Source organism: Pristis pectinata, chromosome 9 (genome assembly GCF_009764475.1).
Source record: "Pristis pectinata isolate sPriPec2 chromosome 9, sPriPec2.1.pri, whole genome shotgun sequence".
NCBI classification, from domain to species: domain Eukaryota; kingdom Metazoa; phylum Chordata; class Chondrichthyes; order Rhinopristiformes; family Pristidae; genus Pristis; species Pristis pectinata.
This window is the reverse complement of record NC_067413.1, coordinates 36,826,359-36,846,464: the sequence shown is the minus strand read 5'-3', so window position 1 is coordinate 36,846,464 and position 20,106 is coordinate 36,826,359. Positions and strand designations below refer to the sequence as shown.

General features: G+C 41.7%; 1 protein-coding gene across 2 annotated transcripts in view; it reads right to left on the bottom strand.

Annotated features, from left to right (window-relative positions):
• The window catches only part of ctdp1 (CTD (carboxy-terminal domain, RNA polymerase II, polypeptide A) phosphatase, subunit 1), a 269,441-nt gene that overhangs the window by 138,017 nt on the left and 111,318 nt on the right, over positions 1 to 20,106 (bottom strand). For both annotated transcript variants that reach the window (XM_052023722.1, XM_052023723.1), the window contains exon 11: positions 13,211 to 13,388. In XM_052023722.1, coding sequence (XP_051879682.1) covers positions 13,211 to 13,388 — 178 coding nt within the window. The remainder of the gene's footprint in view (positions 1 to 13,210; positions 13,389 to 20,106) is intronic.

Below are 20,106 nucleotides of genomic sequence, written 5' to 3'. Positions count from 1 at the left end.
TTTTAAAACAAACAAAACCGTACAAAATGGGGGAATAGAGGCCTAGTGGTCAGAAGACCATTGGGGAGGTTCCACCGGTGGGGTTCTGCGGCCTGTCACGTGGTCACTACTCAGAGGTGGCTTCACTGCACAAACTGCCACAACAGCAACGCCACCAGGTTATTGGAGCTCACACCGTTACAAAGGTTAGTGCGACACCAGGCTTTCCATGAATGGCAAACACAAGGCATGGAGGGTCCAGGCTGGTGTTCCCTCTGAGACATTCTGCCACATTAAAGGCATCATTATTTAATTTGCAAATGCAGAACTTGTCACAAGAAAATCGTAATTCCCAGCAGTACGAAAATAACAAACTTTTTTGCTTCAGCGTAACTCTGAAATGACTTGGGTCCCCATGACAATAAACGTCTCAAGATCAAATTTATTTATTTTTAAAAATAATTCCAATTCTGGAAAACAATCCTTAAACGACTTCTGTGATGATGCTTTCTCTCTTTGGCAGATTACATACAACTTTATCTACAGTCCACTAAAATGTCTGCAATATAGCATTCCACCTGACAGATCCAATAGTCATTCCTGACAAAAGAGTCAACCATACACATTTGCCAGTGATATCCAGAGCAAGGTCCTGCTTACCTCTGTCCCCTCCTCAGCAAGAACTTCCTGGTCAAAGCCAACTCAAAACTAAGCTCGGCACTGCTATGCCAATCAAGTTTAGCCATGGTGAAACAACTGTGATGCCAATCGAGTTAGAGGTTTTAAGAGTAAAAAATAAATTGCTGGAAGAACTCAGCAGGTTGGGTAGCATCCATGGAGGCAAACGGATGGCTGATGCTTCAAGTCGAGACCCTGCATCAGGGATGAGAGTATAGAGGGAGATAGCCAGTATACTGAAGTAAGAGGAAGGGGTGAGACAGAAGAAGCTGGTAGGAGAAAGGTGGAAACAGATGGGGGGGGCGGGGGGGGTGATGGTGGAGAGGAATGATGGAATGAGGTAGTGGAGGAGGGGGAGTGTTGAAACAAAGGCTGGTAGGTGACAGATGAAAACAGATGGGGAGGGGGTAAGATTAGGCAGATGGAGCTGGACGGGAGGGGGAAGAGCAGAGACAGTGGCTGGTAGGTGATAGGTTTTAAGAAACTGCTAAGCTTTCAAAAAAAGGAAAGCCTCAATACTGTAGAGATGCAAGGAACTGTGCACGCCAGGGAAATTTACAACTTCCATAAAAAAAGAACTGAGTGCATTGTAAAGTAATAATATGAAGCTAGGACAAACAACAAGCAAAAAGCAATTTTGAAATTTGGGGAACATGCACAGAATCAAATGCCTGTACTTGACTGATGATTAACAGCTGCCTCAGTACCATTAAATTTAGAGTCTGCAGTGAAAAGAGGGATAGATGTCAGCAACAAGGGCTGATAAATGTTGAGGTGCCTGCTAGTTACAATAAAAATAGTTCTAAATCATGAAGGAATTACAGAGAACCAGGGCAGGACAGGAAAATGGAGATCAGGTAGACCTGCTGTGATCTTAATGCAGCTTTGAAAGACCAAGTAACCTCCTATTTCTTAAGATCTTCTCAGTGTCTCAAGACTTTACCCATTTGCCAATCAATTTGGGAGCTCAATAATCTGTACTTAACCTGGAAATTTAAATGCAAATGTTTTACAGGTCCACACCATTTATATTTCCATACCAAAAATTCTTAATCAAAACAAAATCACAACTGCAGAATCGATTTGTGGGTATTTTCAAACTGGGGTTGAAATCATGATTTTCTTTTTGAAAGAATTACGAAAATAATTGACTGGTTTGCATCCCAAGGCATGCATTCAATTTCAGAGCCTTGCGAGGTAGAAGAGAACACACATACACACGCATGCACGCGGACACAGGGAATGTAAATCTTTTGGTTATCGTATTAGGCAAGTATATGTTGCACTCTTTCCTGAACACTTAAGCTTTCCATGATTTCAGGCACAGTTCTAAACTTAAACTGTGACATCAATTGCTTAATACAGAACTTCTAAGACAAGTCATTACATAGAAATCTGCTAGAAACTCAGATCAGACAGTAACTGTGAAGAGCAAAACTTTGTCAGTTCTGATGCTGTTTCTCTTTGCACAGATGCTGCTTGACCTGTTGAATGTTTCCAGCATTTTGTGTGTTTATTTCAGAATTCCATCAGCTGCAGCTTTTTGATTTTCACACAGAAATTTGATGCTGTCAACAAAATGTCCACCAGTAATCTCCAACCTCACTGATAATTGCTTGCATTTATTCAACATCCTTCGAGGAAACATGCTGCCACTATACTTCATTTCAACTTCTGCATTTTTAAAAAACCTACTTCAAACAAATATTGTGGATTTTTGAAGAGCCAATGGTTTTATACTATCTCTTTACCCTGAATAAATATTTATACAAGTGATTGCATTGGACGCTGAAATCCTAATCCTCCCATTCAAACCTATGTGATTAAGTAAACTGCAGAATAATACGTGACACAAAATCAGAAACTGCTGGAATCAGGCAGCATCTGTGGTAAAAGAAACAGAGTTAGCTCTTCAGATCAAAGACCTTTTATCTGTTCAGAATGTTTTCAGCATTTTGTGTTTCTGTTTCAGATTTCCAGTTTCTGCAGTTTATAAACTTTCATTTATTGTGTAATACATGATGCTCATCTGAAATGCAGAAGGTATGAGTGAGACTTTCAGCTTGGTACGACCACATTCATACATTTAAAGTTAGTTTATGGACCAGTTAGCAGCTGAACGGTGATAAAGACTATGATATTCTTTGCACAAAGCCATTAATTAAATGACTTAATAGTAACAGTCAAGGTGTTACGATTTGGGAGAAATTTAAGTGAGGGAGGAAGAACATGAGGAGGTTGGAACAGCATTCATTAATGACAAAGCTACAAACAGCTTTAGCAGAGCAGAAAAAAAACACCTGTTGCCCAGGTAAGGCCAAGTTACATTTTGTCTGGACAAATAAACCATTTGGAGTATTGCGTGCAGTTCTGGTCACCCATTACAGGAAGGATGTGGAGGCTTTGGAGAAGGTTCAGAAGATGTTTACCAGGATGCTGCCTGAATTAGAGGGTATTAGCTATAAGGAGAGGTTGGACAAAATTGGATTGTTTTCTCAGGAGTGTTGGAGGCTGAGGGGAAACCCGATAGAAGTTTATAAAATTAACGGAGGTATAGATAGGGTAAACAGCCAGAATCTTTTACCCAGGGTAGACATGTTGAATACAAGAAGACACAGCTTTAAAACAAGAGGAGGAAAGTTTAAAGGAGATGTGTGGGGCAAGTATTTTTTTTATATACAGAGAGTGGTAGATGCATGGAGTTCGCTGCCAGGGTTGGTAGTGGAAGCAGGTATGTCAGTGGCATTCAAGAGGCTTTTAGACAGACAACATGACCATGCTGGGGATGGAGGGATATGGATCATGTGTAGGCAGAAGGGACTAGTTTAATTTGGCATCATGCTCAGTACAGACATGGTGGGCTGAATGGCTTGTTCCTGTGCTGTACTGTTCTATGTTCTATGTTCATGCTAGCTGGGATGTAGATAAGGGAAAGGGAAACCTTTAGACAGATACGATGGTCATCAATTGTTGGTGTCAACAGAATGAGTTTACCAGATGGAACGAGAGATGGCAAGACCACTAGAACAAAACCAGAGATGGAGAAGGGTCATAATTAGCTAATCAAGGAAGTGTAGGGAGGGGTACACATTTGTTTGTGATGGTTCATTAATGCACTGAGGTAATTCGGATAGCGGTAGACAGGGACCATTTGCCATCCTCTTGAAATAAGGTGCAGGAAGGGGAAGATCAAGAGCTTTCTGACATGCATCCTTCAAAAGATGGTCTTGGCTCATCACCTTGATTAGCTTAAGATGACAATGACCATTGCTAAGACAACTTACTGTTCACCATTTACCTGAGTAAACTATCACCAGGAAATCACCAAATCTGGTATGGGTCATGTGTCTAGCTTGTTTGATTATACTGTGGTGAGCATGATAACTGTCATTTCTAGGTGAACCAATAAAACTGCCCAATTCCATGACCCTTTGGGAAAACCTGTAATCTCTATAAAAAGTTAAAATCTTAGAGTCTTTGTTCAAGTGCTTTACCAAAGACTTTTCACAAACCAACATTAGGAAATGTGAGGAAAGACTAGGAGTGCACCTTCACTTCTCTGAGGTAACTCAAGATAGCAAAATCTCAGTTGGTGATATAACATCCACTGGCATCTTTTGAATCCATTCAGTCCAGTGTATAAATTCCAAAGACAACTCTGGAAATTGTTTTCCTTGAGATCTTTCAGAGGTGAATATGAAACAGCACAGACTGCATGCTTAAACACAGATCGCACTAATGAACAACACTACAGAATGTTTATCAGCATTAAATAACAAGGTTATCTATAGATGCACACTTGTTCATATGCCTGCAACCAGAGTGTGAATCTAATCAGGCTCTTCCCTTCCCTTGACAGCAGAGAGTCTCACTGTGACAACTCACTGCTCACACTTCAGATACTTCAACTTTCCTGGCTGTAAGTGCTGTGCATCCTCCATTTAATAGTCAATGAACACACTTAACACCCTTTCGCCTCCAATGCGGCAGCAAATAGCATTGTTGGTCAAACAACCAGGCATGTGTTGAGTAAAAATAATTACAGAAAACGTTTTTTTCACAAAGTCTGTGCACTGTACGCCAACTCTAAAACAGGAGTGCGATGACACACTCATTCAGACTTGGTGAGTTTAGATGAGTTTACAATGTACTTGGAAGGCCAATACTGAAATCTACTTGTGAATCTATCCATTTTGATTTTCTAATCAGCTGTGTGAGTGTACAAAAGTCTCACCATCCCCACCTCCCCTCCACCCCCCCCATCCCAATTTAACGTGCAAACAGGAAAACAAATTTTCATAAGGACTTTGTAATATTGATAACCCTTGAGTTGTAACTTAAAGGGATCCTATCAAAGGCTCAGAATGATAGGAAGAACAAACACAAATACAATCATGTATTCAAGTTCCACATCAACATACATTATAGGTCACTGCTTTCCCAGATCTTGATTAAAAGCACTTTTCCCACAATGGACAATTTCTCTGCTTCTGGGAACAGTTTATTATTAGTGCAATCAAGTTAACTGGACACTCACACTGTAAGATTACGCTGAAGAGGCTATATAAATGCTTGCTTGGTTCCACTCGCAATCCAAACAAGCCCTGGTGCTCTCTGACCACTCTCCTGTATTCCTTCCTCACTTTATCTGACCTTGAGTGCACATCTCAATCCAGTCCCAAAGGATTCAACTTAAAACCCTTCCTTGGATTAGGAAAGAGGACAATTCCAAAAATCCACAGTTCAATGTTAGCCATGGCTCAAGTGGATGGACCTCTCACCTCTCAACTAGAAAGTCATGGGTTCAATCCCACCCAGGCACATAAGCCAATGATCTTTTGGACATATCATCTTCTGGATAAGACATAAAACCGAGGTCCAACTATTCTCTCAGTTGGGCATAAAAATTCCATGCCAACATTCAAAGATGAGCAGCAGCATCGTTCCATGTGTCCAAAGCAACATTTATTCCTTAACCAGCATTACTAAAACATATCTTCTATCATTGTTGTTAGTGGAAGCTTGTTGTTTACAGATTGAGTGATCTTCTTGGTACCTGGCTTCACACAGAGACAATGCTGTGGCTAGCCGAATTTGAGATGATTGGGTAGTCTCCGTCAATGAAGTTTGGTAACCACACTGATGTAAGTGACTGTGAGTGAGTTTGTGCACAAAACTTGATTAGAAATATGCTCCATTCAGACTAGAACACAGGAGAAGTTCATTAAAACTAGTGCAAGAGATTTCAGCTTCATGGCCAATTACATCACAAAATGGAAAATCTTGTCCCTAATCAACACAAGATGCAAAGTGCAAGTCCACAGCGGTATTATTTGCTTGCATAAATTTGGCCCAATGTAATGCCTTTGGCTCTTGTGCCCATTAAGGGAAATATTTAAGAGCTCCATGATTTATTAAAAGGAACAGATATTGTTAGGCACTCCTCCAATATTTGTCCAACATTGGCTGAAAATTAAAGATGAACACAAATGAAAGAAAAGCATGGATAATCATGAAATAACAATATTTGGTTCCAAACAGGACTGCCAAAGAGAGTGTGTATATCCAGACAATCACTATCAATTAATTTACAGATTAGAACAGGTGGAAATTATGCACTCATCAAGAATAAGTGGAAGCCCTTGGAACACGTTTGAAGATTATAATTTTGGGCATTGTGAAGTAAATTATCTTTTAGAGCTCTCTGCATCCCTGATTACCAATTCCTTAGAAATGGAAAATCTACAATTGCTTTCATGACTAGACTGTAGAAATGAGCAATCATCCACAGCTAGAAAACAAGAATTAGGCACACTGATATACAAACAATAGCTCAAGACCTCATTTTGCCTTTCCTCATTACAATGTGACATAATGAATTATGCATGATTTAGCAAAATAAAAGATTACTTTGAAATGTTTGGGTAGGCAGTGACGTGTATATGAAAATACCTGTGGTCCAAAACATCCCAGTATTTCTCCCCCCCCCTCCCCCCCCCACCCCACACACACCAGAAATTGCATAAAACTACAAAAAACAAACATACTTCCTAGAGGAGGAATCACCCTTTTAAGGCAGAAATCTGCAGATACTTAATCAGTTAGAATTTTCTGATTGGCACACTGATCTTATATTTCTGAAGGTAATTAAGAGAGAGATCCAATGCAGGTTTAATCTGGAGGTGACTGCGAAAAGAATGGTGTCAAACACCATTCTCAAGGCTGACTATTCAGCACCCCACTCCCAGAACCCTGAAGCCAAAGGGTGAAGGATGAGTTAGCATGTCCAACAAATTCACCACTAGCAATGCCTGGCTGCTTCCAGGAAGCAGGTCTCAATAACTAAGCAGCTTGACAGAGAGCACCTTCTAACACTGTGGCAGATGGAGTTCAATCGGAGAAGTGTGAAGTGGTACACTTTGGAAGGACAAACTCCAGGGCAGAGTACAAGGTAAATGGCAGGATTCTGGGCAGTGTAGAGGAGCAGAGGGATCTGGGCGTTCATATCCACATATCACTGAAAGTTGCCTCACAGGTGGATAGGGTAGTTAAGAAAGTTTATGGGATGTTAGCTTTCATAAGTCGTGGGATCCAGTTTAAGACCGGGAAATAATGATGCAGCTTTACAAAACTCTGGTTAGACCACACTTGGAGTACTGTGTCCAGTTCTGGTCGCCTCATTATAGGAAGGATGTGGAGGCATCGGAAAGGGTGCAGAGGAGATTTACCAGGATGTTGCCTGGATTAGAGAGTATGGATTATGAGGAGAGACTAAGGGAGCTAAGGTTTACTCATTGGAGAGAAGGAGGATGAGGGTAGACATGATAGAGTTATACAAAATATTAAGAGGAACAGATAGAGTGGACAGCCAGCACCTCTTTCCCAGGGCGCCAATGCTGAAAACAAAAGGACATGGCTTTAAGGTAATGGGTGGGAAGTTCAAGGAAAATGTCAGAGGGAGGTTTTTCACCCAGAGAGTGGTTGGTGCATGGAATGCGCTGCCGGGGGTGGTGGTGGAGGCAGATACGTTGGTCAAGTTCAAGAGATTGTTAGATAAGCATATGGAGGAATTTAACATAGAGGGATATGTGGGAGGAAGGGGTTAGATAGTCTTAGGTATGATTTGAGGGTCGGCACAACATGGTGGGCCGAAGGGCCTGTATTGTTCTATGGTTCTAAGGACAAACTAGAACAACAATTTTTGAAGAACTCCTTTTTAAAAATTTAAAGAGTCCTTTATGATTATGTGGATAAAGCCTCCAATCTGAAAATAGTTTCCAATATTTCAGCCGATGCTGCCTTGATTTTTTAAAATGTTGACTTTTGCCAAATCTAATAAAAAGACTTTTTCTGTCGTTGCAGAACTCATAACAAAGAATCTCATGGTACTTGAAGCATAATACCTTTAAGAATTGTAATAATTTGAACTTTACACCAGGGACCATGCTTCAAAAGTACCTTGGTTACATAGCACTTTGGACACCTTGGTGTTGTGGAAGGGGGCATGCAGCTAACTTGAGCTTAAATCAACTCAATTTGGCCCTTCAACAGGGGTCCTCACCGTACTCACCTCCTCCAGATGTGGAGTGCTGGCTGAGATGACCTTCCGTACCCGAGAGTCCTCCCATGAAATGGAGTGGGCCATGATCAGCCAATGCACCTCAGGCACTACCCCTGAACATAGAAGGCAAGCCTAGAGACTGAGATGCACTTCCTGTCAAAACTATGAGGAGTTTTATTCAAAACAATTTTTAAATCTCTCTGATACTCAAAGACATTTAAAAACTACTAGGGCTGGTGCAACTAACTTAAAAGTATTAGAACATTAATTAAACAAGTGTAAAAGCACTGAAAAATCATTAAAAATGTTAAAACAAACAACTTACCTTTTTCTTCCTCACCATTTTAATAAATGGGGATTCTGAATGTATTCTAGGCTTGACTGATGCAAATTTGGAGAATTGGATTTTCCACATTAATGCCTTGGACTCCCAGCATGATTGGACTCCAATGCTGGTCAACATCTGTCACTCAGCATGTCCCAGAGGGTCTAGCACTGAATGACTGGAGATGCTGGCAGTTCCCTTCGGAGCCAACAACCAGGACAGGTCAGTCTACAGTTTAACCCCTGCTGCATCAAAAACAAATGTGGATTTGTTCCATTTTCTCAAATCATCGCAGCTTCATAGCTAGTGAAAGGCTGTCAATGGAGTAAAGAGGAAACAGGGGAGAATGACTTAAGGGATTACACTCAATTCTTCTGACAGTGTGTTGCAACCTCCTAAATGGCAGAGGCATGAAATCAGTAACTAGGGTAGGGTGAGAGTGAAGATGATGAACAATGGCAGGTCTATGCATCATCAGATCATTCAAACTGTGCGCTCTCTTCCAACTTTCCTATTATACATTCACAGAGTTATGTAGCATGGAAACAGGCCCTTCAGCTCAACTCGTCCATTCCTGGGAAAGATTTGCACTTACACAAGTATTGACCTCAAGAGAACTCATCAATTTCGAGAATGCCGCACAAACTTGGAAAAAGTCCAAACTTGAGAGGTTCTGTGGCAATTCATCCAGTGGGCTATGACACAGAACTTGAGTCCAGCAAAGGATTACCAACTTCAAACAGTTTTATTTAAACTTCAATTATCTTTAATTAACTTTAACAGGAGATCAATGGCACCAGAGCATGACGACTCATTGCAAGCTGCTCTCTGCAGATCTATCCATTACTTCTATTAAATTCTTTCTACTCCTTTAAATCTAAATTCTATGACTCTAAGATGGCCCTGCACCTTATTGTCTGCCCTGCACTGCACCTTGTCTGTAACTGTAACACTTTATTCAGCATTCTGTTATTGCTTTCCCATGTACTACCTTAATGCACTGTTGTAATGAAATGATCCATATGGATGGCAAAGATTTTTCACTGTACCTCGGTACATGTGACAATAATAAACCAATTTACCAATTTTCCAGCAGTTACATTGGAAAACCTGCCTGCTAAACTTGAAGCACAGATTCAACAACCCCATATATTTCATGACATTGGCAGAATTGTTAAGAACGAGAGGATTCTTCTCATAGACAGCGCTTTAATCACCATGGATGTCATGTATGTTTCTCAACAACTGATTTAAGCAAAAGGTGACAGCTTGGTTTTATTTCTCCCAATCGTTGGTGAACTCTTGTGAAGAATCGCAACAAAACTCAACAGGCCACTTACACTGCTGCCCCTATAAAATTTAACAATACTTCAGATGAACTGCAACCTCCTCACCCATTTGAAGTGGCGACTGTCCCTGCATGAAGATAAATGCCAATAATCTGACTGATAACAAAGGCATCAAGATATAAATGCTTAACAGCTCGAGTGCTGAGATACATCACGAGTAGTATATCCAATGCAACCCACCCAGAGTACACAGCCGACATTGGGTGCTGGTGAACAGCCTTGTTTCCAAGAGCAGCATTGATCCACTGGAGAGATCAGAAACGCTGGTGACAAGTTCATGTTGCACTAATGGCCAGGTGCCTATACAAAACTAGTTCAGCAGCCTGAATGTAGATGGAGACACAAGAGACTGCAGATGCTGGAATCTTCATCAGTCTAGGTAAAGGGTCTTCACCTGAAATGCCATTTCCCTCCACAGATGCTGCCTGACTTGCTGAGTTCCTCCATCTTGTTCATTGAATGCAGATGGTATATTTTATGGAGGAGGAAGGCAGGATGCCGAGCTAAGGAATGAGGGGGATAACCCAAGGGAATGACCGAATGCCTTGGGCAACATGGTGAGGATTTCTAAAGAAAGAGAGAGTAAGAGGGTCAGTGGACATTCCTGGTGGGTCAAAGAAAGAGGGAGCTCTACAAATTGCAGGAGTTAGAGAACAGAGAGAGGGTGGAGGACACAAATAAGGTCAAAACCAGGAAGGAACCTTAAACTGGAGATGACAGAGCTAAGAATTTGATGCACCCAAGTGTTGAGATGGGAAGGGCATGGATGTCCATTCCAGCAACAGCTGAGATGTAAGCGGAGGTTGCAATGGAGTCAAAATCTCAGCTCAGGCTCAAAGTTTGTCAAAGCAAGGCATTTCATTGCACCCTAGAGTATATGGCAATAAACTAATCTGAATCTGTACAAAGCCTGCTTCGTTGAGGAAGGAAACAGAAGCCATGCAGAGGGCACAGAATTTGATGAGAGCACAAGATATTGGAGGACACTGGCTTTCATCTTTCATTGGTTAAGCAGCCTTGATGAATCACAGCAGCCATTTCTAGCACCATTTAAAAATTATATGGTTGATGAAATGCCTAACATTTAAAAATAATGAATGAAAATACCTGATATGTGTGGGAGTATTGCATCGTTCTTTGCAAACATATTTTCAAAAGCACAACTTTGGTAGCATGATTCATTATAATCATGAGCTGTGCAATTTAAGCTGCTGAAGCTGCTCTATTATACAGAAGTAAATATTGTCCCTTCACAAAGGGCTTGAAGTAATCACTGAGCTCGAGCTTTCCAGCTATGGAGTGGGCAACTCAGTGGCATAGCTCATAGAGCTGCTGCCTCACAGCTCCAGTTACCCGGGTTCAATGCTGACTTCAGATGGTGTTTGCGTGGAGTTTATACATTCTTCCTGCGACTGTGAGCTTCCCCAAGCAGCCCCCCGCTCCCCCCCCCCCCCCCCCCCGGGTGCTCCAGTCTCCTCCCAATCCCGAAAAGTTGCAGGTTCATAAATTCAGAGTTACATGGCACGGAAGCAGGCCCTTCGACCCAACCTGTCCATGCCAAACAAGATGCCTACCTACTCTAATCCCATTTGCCTGCGTTTGGCCCATATCCTTCTACACCTGTCCTATCCACATACCTGCCCAACTGGCTTTTAAAGGTAGTAATTGTAGTAGTTAATTGGCCACTATAAATTTCTGAGTGTGTTGGTAAGTCATAGAATCTGGGGCGAGTTGATGGGACAGTGGCGAGAATAAAATGAGATTAATGTAGGATTAGAGCAAATGGGTGCTTAATGATTGGTATGGACTCAGGAACTGAAGGCCCACTTCAGTGCCATATGACTCCAACAAATCAAAGCCTCCAAAACTAATTTTTTTTTCATGAGGACTTGCTGCTGAAAATATTGCAAACATTACAGCCATAAATGGCTGAAGAGGAAGGCAAAACGGAGCGTTCAAAGAAATTGTACATGCAACAAATAAAGTTAAATAATTTTTATACCCGACAAGTACTTTTTTTGCCAGTTCTGACAAGGTTCTGTGCATGACACTGGTCTTAATACTTCACGTAACATACATTGCAAATGCAAACAGAAAATGCTGGGGATGTTCAGCAGGTAAAGCAACATCTGCAGAAAGAGATACAGTTGTTGTTTCGGGTCTACAACCCTTTCCCAAAATTTTGACCATTTCTCTCCCAACAGGTGCTGCCTGACCAGCTGAGGTTTTCCAGCATTTTCTATTTTATGTCAGATTTCCATCTTTCTTTTTTGCTTTCATTTACTGAGAGAAACAGAGCTGATGTTTCACATTTGGTGAATGAAGAAATCTTTGGCCCAAGTTTTGCCACAAAATGTTCCATGGGCGTTGGCACTAATGGACACTGGAAGCAGAGCTTCAATTGACAGCAAACTAATTAAAGTTTGAGAATCAGGCTTCCCACAAAAGGTGACAGCACACAGAGATTTAGACCATTCAAAACCCAAAAAACAATGGTTAAACTGTAATTACCTTCTGGTAAATCTTGCAATTTCTTGCCCCTGCTCCATAGTTTTACAAAATGAGTGATGAAATCAAGTGGACAGCCAAATGTCAAACATACTTGTAGAAACTGGCTCATTCCTCACTCTTTCCATGATGGTAGCTTCTCATATCTTGGTAGTTCCTCACTGGGTTTATCCACTTTCCTCATTTGATAACTGCATTCCTCATCAACTAGTTATCCATTAAGACAACATCTGAATGGCAAGGGATGGCTCCAGCTTAGCAGCTGGACATCATAACCATCAGCTGAACCTCAGTCTGTTGTCAAGCAACATCATGGGCCAACTCTGAAATCTCCAAAATAATAGTACACTCTGAAATTTAGGTTCATGTAAGCTCCTTGGTTCTAATAGATTTCTTTGTCTAGATTTTCATCCATGGTTTGGTAAGAACACAGCACTGTAGCTTCAGTGCATTTGTTCCAACTTCATAAATTGATTCTATTGACTATATAGCAATAATGACATGTTTGTATTTCTAGGCATTGATGTTCTGTGTCAGTTCTGAAATAGTTTAGGCAATAATTTATCATCCTTTTTTAAATAGTCCTAAGTTTTACAGCATTGCTACAAAGTCAATTCCATTTTTACCACATATTGATCTCAATTCTAAGTACAGTTTTTAAAGTAAATTTCACTGAATATCTACAATGTGTGTTCGTGTCAGCTGTGGCTCGGGGATAGCACTCGTGTCTGAGTAAGAAGGTTGTGAATTCAAATTCCTCTCCAGGTACTTAGGGGGTACTTTTAGAATCTGGGATCAGTTTGGGCTCACCTCTTTGTCCATGCTTTCCAAGTCCTCCTTGCAGAGTGTGTACAGAGGCATCGTCTCAGACATGCTGGGCTGTCGCTTCCGCCCTCCGGGACGTGACGGGCCGGGCTTTTCGTCATTCTGACTGGAGTTCGGCAGCTCATCTTCGTCCAAGATGTGGTGCTGGTGAGGCTGAACAATCCTGCCACAAAACAAAACACACAACCCAACTCAACCTCATTTAAGACAAACTTTCTGCTCAGTAAGATCCTGATTTACTTTGTTGTGGGAAGAGAAAGGCAAGGGACAAATCTTCTTTGACTACAGAACTTTTCCAGTTTTAATGACTTTGTTTGGTCACTGTAAAAAAAAATAAACCCTACCGGCATAAAATATTTAACAGGACCTAATGTATTTACTTCAATAATTTACAGTTGCCCGGACCTCACTTAATTGGGATTAAATTGAGTGGGGATATGGAGAAGCTAAAAGCCATAAAATAGGTTTGGGGAATTTGATTATTTGAAATAATTATTTGCCATTCCAGGGCCAGGGCGTGTTTCAAAACATATTACTGTTAAAGGTTGCTACAAATGAAATCAACATGTTTAATTTGCACCGTTAGAAATCAATAATTTGACATTTAAAAGTCTTCTGAAGGGGATTCAAACTTCTTTGGAAAACTTTAAGATCATCTTACATAGGAGGCTACCCAAGTGAAAATGGTGATCAAATGTATCATGTGAATTGGGTCATGGGATAAAAGGTGCTTGAATAATTACATGGAAGTTGTCACTTGAGCCAAAGGGGAGATATTGTGAAGGAGCAGATGTTACCAAGATCCAGTCAAGGAGATGATCGTTCAGTAGCATCTTAAGAAGAAATTGATGGTCAAGAACTCATGGAGAGAATTCCAGGTGTTTGAGGGGGTTTAGTGGTTGAAAGTATGGCTCCCCCCTCCCCCCAAGGCTGGAGAAAAGGAGAGTTTGGGAAATGGTGTAAGGCAGTTTTGGAGGAAGTTACAGAGATGCAGACAGGTAAAACTGTGGATATGAATTTTAGATGTGTGTAATACTTCACAATTAAGGACACATGTAATGATTTATGTTCTGTGAACGTTGTCTGAATCTATGTGCCTGTGATGCTGCTGCAAGCAAGATTTACATAACACCTGTACCTCACTGCACTTATGCACATGACAATAAACTCATAGACTTTAAATGTCAATTTTCTACTGTCATACATAACTGAATTCTATGGTTAGAGAATATGACAGAAATATGGTTGATGTAAATTTATTAAAACAAAAAAAAAATAATTCCCTTATGTTCCAACTGAAAGGAGCACCATCTGCTGAAGGTGATATGACCACTTTAATCTAGCACACTCCACTGAAATGACCATCAAGTCATTGAATTATATCCATCCCAATTAAAGTGGCGGACCACATTGAAGTGGCCTATCATTAGGTTTTACGACACAGGACCAGAAACCAATTCATCCTCTCATTCCTGTTCTTTCATTCAATTAAATCATAGTTGACCTACAGTGCAACTCCATCGAATGGATCTGTACCATTCCAAGTTGACATATTATCTCTGCAGAGCCACTATACCAACTTGAATACAGGCATTTCAATTGTCAGGTATGAGGCTGCATTAATATTGATTGGCATGGAGCGAGATTTGAAATTGGTAAATTTATTATTGTCACGTACTGAGGTACACTGAAAACTTTGTTTTGCATGCCATCATGCATGATTTCATTACTGAGGCAGTGAGAAGTGTAGACAGAGTTCATAGAAGGGAGGCTGGTTTCCGTGATGGACTGAGCTGCGTCCACAACTCTCTGGAGTTGTGCTTTTAAAAGAGGCTTTAAAAAAAACCACCAGCCAGCCAAAGGCAATACCAACTTGTTGATGTGCAATGCCATTTGGCAAACTGTTTGTCACACATAATGAAAACCTCAGCTGGAAAGGGTAAAAACAGAACAAATCCTGGGATGAGGGTGTGTCCTGAGGAAAGACAGAGGAAGAATGGCGCGGCGCACCAGAGATTTGAAGAATGAGACACAACTCCATTGAGATGTGACAAGTTCTGAGAGAGTGATAGGGTGAAACCAGCAACGATGGCCATCTTGCAGAAGTCAACTACTGATATCTACCATCTGCTATATCGAGATGTGCTCCATAACTTCACTCATGAAAGACCTTGTTCATATTTGTAGCTTCTGCACCCTTCTAGCCCCAGGGTCTTCAAACAGTAGAAACATTCTCCTTCACTACAAGTCCTCCTTAATACCTTACATCAAGATACCCCTAAAACATTTGAAGTACGTACATCATGTTCTTTCCCCTCCAAGTACTGTTTTATTAATACACATATGACTTGTTATTTTTGCAATGCCAGATTTTATTATATGATTTGAGTGATGGGCAGAAATGTTGAATTGGATTGTACTCCAGAACACTGTGTACATGCACAGCAATCCTTTCAGCATAAAGCACTGGAGCGTAACGCGACTTCCTCATGATAACACTATCAATCGGTGTTTGCTAATTTTATTTTGTTGGAGGACAAAATAGTCAAGTAGAGACTGAACCATAAAAAATAAATGTTAGAGCTCATTGATGTTCAGTTAAAATCATTAATATAAATATCCATCTTCCAAATAATATTTAATATTCCACATCAATTTTTCCACACAGCTTTCTTCCCTTTAAGAATCACAGAGCTACCAACTAGACCTTGTTTTTAATAATTATTGCAAGAAAAGCTGTCAATAAGCTTATTTTAGACATTGGTACCAGCATAATTTAGGAAAATTGCACAAGCTATTTAATTTTGACATTGTAAAGTTGTAATTTTTAATTATCACTTCAATGTTCCCACCTATATTTAACATCTCAACGCACTGAGAGATGGTCCTGATGCGTTAAGTATTAAAACTAATCAATGCATTGCTAGATGCTTTCTCAGTGCATGACAGTGCGAAAGCAGGACTTTTATAAAACTATTTTTATAACACCAGATGAATCAATTTAAAATATGTTCTGCACTGCTAGGGGTTTCATTACAGTTGTTTCTGGTCTGTACAGAGATGACCAATAAATTTGCTGCCTATAATGCAAGTAAACTTATAAATTATTCAATGGAAACATCCAGCATTAATGGGATTTTGCCACCATTTTGATTCACATTGAAATGGTAAAGTCAAAGCTCTCTGCCAAATGTAGTGGCATTCCTTTCTTAACTGCTTTCTATATTGGTGATAATAGTCTGAAAATATGAGATGTTTAAAAGCGAAGCTAGCAGCAAAGATACAAAGAAATCCAAGGCTAGGTCCACTTCCTTCCCGAATGGATCTTCTGTCTCGACACCAGCACCAGTGGGATCTTCTGTCTCAAAACCTACACCAATGCTGAGTTCTCCAGGTTTCCAAGTGGCAGTCCTAGTTTCAAGCATTAACATCAGTCCAAATTGAAGGTGATGTCTTTCTCCTGGCCACCTGGGCTATAGCTGCCCGTATCGCTCTGAAAGATTTATTTTTGGAGCCCATCAAGACAGAGTGAACCTCCACCAGCTTCCCCACTCTCAATCTGCCCAAATCCTGGACTAGGGCAGGCATGGGAAGCCCCCATTTAGTACATGGGGAACATCAGCTTGTGGGAGAAAAAGACAAGTATTTTTCCAAATAAGTTGCGAGCAGTCCTGTACTGCTCCATGTTCTAAAAGACAGTTGGATGAGTACTTAGATAGGAGGGGTTTCGAGAAACATGGGCCAAACGAGATTAGTTTGGATGGTCACCACAGTTGACATAGATGAGCTGGGCCAAAGGGCCCGTTTCTATGCTATATTACTCTATGACTCTAAGTTTCTCACTGAAAGTGGCCATGCAAGTAGATAAGGTGGTAAAGAAGGCATACACAATGCTTGCCTTTGTCGGGGCACTGAGTAAAAGAATCAGGAAGTCAAGTTGCAGCCATGCAAAACTTTGGTTAGGCTGCACTTGGAGAACTGTGTGCAATTCTAGTTGCCCCTTTACAGGAAGGATGTGGAGAGTTTGGAAAGGGTACAGAAGAGGTTCACCAGGACACTGCCTGGATTAGAGGGTATGAGCTAGAAGGAGAGGTTGGACAAACCTGGGTTGTTTTCTCTGGAGTGTCAGAGGCTGAGGGGAGACCTGACAAAAGTTTATAAAATGATGAGAGGCACACACAGGGTAGACAGTCAGAATCTTTTTCCCAGGGTAGAAATGTCAAAGACTAGAGGACATGCATTTAAGGTGAAAAACACGATGATGCTGGAGGAACTCAGCAGGTCAGGCAGCATCCGTGGAGAAAAGCAGGCAGTCAACGTTTTGGGTCAGGACCCTTCTTTAGGACTGAAGATAGGAAAAGGGGAAGCCCAATATATAGGGGGAAAAGCAGAGCAGTGATAGATGGACAAAAGGGGGGGGGGGCGGCAGGGTGGGCACAGTGTAGTGATAGGCAGATGAGGGGGGAGGAGGGGAGAGCAGATCCACTGAGGGATGGGTCAAAGGTAAGGGGGAAAAAGGGTAGGAAAAAGAGAGAGAAGGGGCTAGGAAAGGGAAGAAAAGAAGAGGCATGGTTGGTGGTGGTGGGGGGGGGGGGGGGGGTTGGGGGTTGAGGGGGTTACTTTAAGTGGGAGAATTCAATATTCATGCTGTTAGGCTCCAAGGTTCCAAGACGGAAAATGAGGTGCCGTTCCTTCCAGTTTGCGCTTGCACTTCTCCTGGCAGTGGAGGAGCCCGAGGACTGACATATTTGTGATGGAGTAGGAGGAAGAGTTGAAGTGACCGGCGACAGGGAGATACAGGCTGCGGTTACGGATGGAGCGTAGGTGTTCTGCGAAATGGTCATCAAGTCTGCGTTTGGTCTCACCAATGTAGAGAAGACCACACTTGGAGCACCGAATGCAGTAGATGATATTAAGGGAGGTACAGGTGAATCTTTGTCTCACCTGAAAGGACTGTTTGGGTCCCTGGATGGAGGTGATGGATGTGGTGTAGGGGCAGGTGTTGCACCTATGGCGGGGGCAATGGAAAGTCCCCAGGGTGGGAGCAGGATGGGTGGGGAGTGAGGAGTGAACTAGGGAGTCGTGGAGAAAGCAGTCCCTACAAAAGGCTGAAAGGGGTGGGGAGGGAAAGATTTGCTTGATGGTGGGGTCCCATTGGAGATAGCGGAAGTGCTGCTCGGGGGAGTGTGGAAGTAGATAAGATAGTGGCATGTAAGAGGCTGTAAAGACAGACATATGAATATGCAGAGAATGGATAGATATGGATCATGTACAGGCAGAAGAGAATTAATTTAATTTGACATAGTGTTCGGTGCAGACATTGTGGGCTGAAGGGCCTGTTCCTGTGCTGTACTGTTCTATGTTTCAATGTTTTAATTGTTCTTCAGTGTGATGGTCAGAGAGTCAAACAGCATGGAAACAGGCCCTTCAGCCCAGAGTCCACACTGATCATCAAGCACCCATTTACAATAATTCCATTTTATTCTCTCCACAAGAGCCAACCACTCACTTACACACTAGGGGCAACTTACAGTAGCTAATTAACTTATCAACCCATGTCTTTAGGACATGGGAGGAAACCACAACACCTAGGGGAAAATGCAGGCGGTCACAGGGAGAACATGCAAACTCGACACAGACTGCAGTGGACTGATGGAGGTCAGGACTGAACTTGGGTCTCTGGAGTTGAGGCAACAGCACTACTGTGTTGCCCCATGGTGCATTACCAGGTTTACCATGTGCAGAATGTTAAAAGGTCTATTTAAAAATATATATATTTTTTTAGAAAAACAAGCTCCAAATTTTTTTTTTGGAATTCACAAATATTCAATGGTCCTAATGACATGGAGAGATTATTGCTGACAAGATTGGCAGTGAGCGAGTCTGGCTAAGCCATGCCAAACTGTTGGGAGCTGGAATCCCTCAAATTATTGTAAATCTTTTGTGTACTCTCGCAAGGACTTTCATATCCTCTCCAAGTTGTGATGATCAGAATTGGATACAATACTCCAGCTAGGCATAACTTATGTTTTTAGAGTCACAGAATCATACAGCATAAAAACAGGCCCTTCAGCCCAACTGGTCCATGCTAACCAAGATGCCCATCTAAGCTCGTCCCATTTGCCAGCATTTGGTCCATAACCTTCGAAAACCTTTTCTATCCATATACCAATCCAACCGTCTTTTAACACTTGTTATTGTACCTGCCTTAACCACTTCTTCTGACAGTTCATTCCATATACTTACCACCCTCTGTGCATAAAAAAAAAAGTTGCCCCTCAAGTTCCTGCTAAATCTTTCCCATCTCACCTTAAACCTATGCCCTCTAGTTCTCGATTCCCCAACTCTGGGGAAAAGACTGAGTGCATTCACCTTATCTGTGCCCCTCATGATTTTATGCACCTCTAAACAATCTCCTCTCAGTCTGTTACACTCTGTTTTGTCCAGGTTTGACATAACTTCTCCGCTCTATTAATGAATCTAAGGATCGATGTGCTTTACTATAGGGTGGTGGTAGATGCACCATATTCTGCCTGGAGGTCGGTGACCAGTGGTATTCTGCAGTGATCTGTTCTGGGACCCCTGTTCTTTGTGACTTTTATAAATGACTTGGATGAGGATGTGGAAGGGTGGGTTGGTAAGTTTGCTGATGATACAAAGGTTGGTGGTGTTGTGGATAGTGTAGAAGGTTGCTGTAGATTACAACAGGATATTGATAGAATGCAGACCTGGGCTGAGAAGTGGCAGATGGAGTTCAACCCGGTTAAGTGTGAGGTGATACACTTCGGGGGATTGAATTTGAAAGCAGAATACAAGGTCAATGGCAGGACTCTTTGCAGTGTGGAGGAACAGAGGGATCTTGGGGTCCGCATCCATAGATC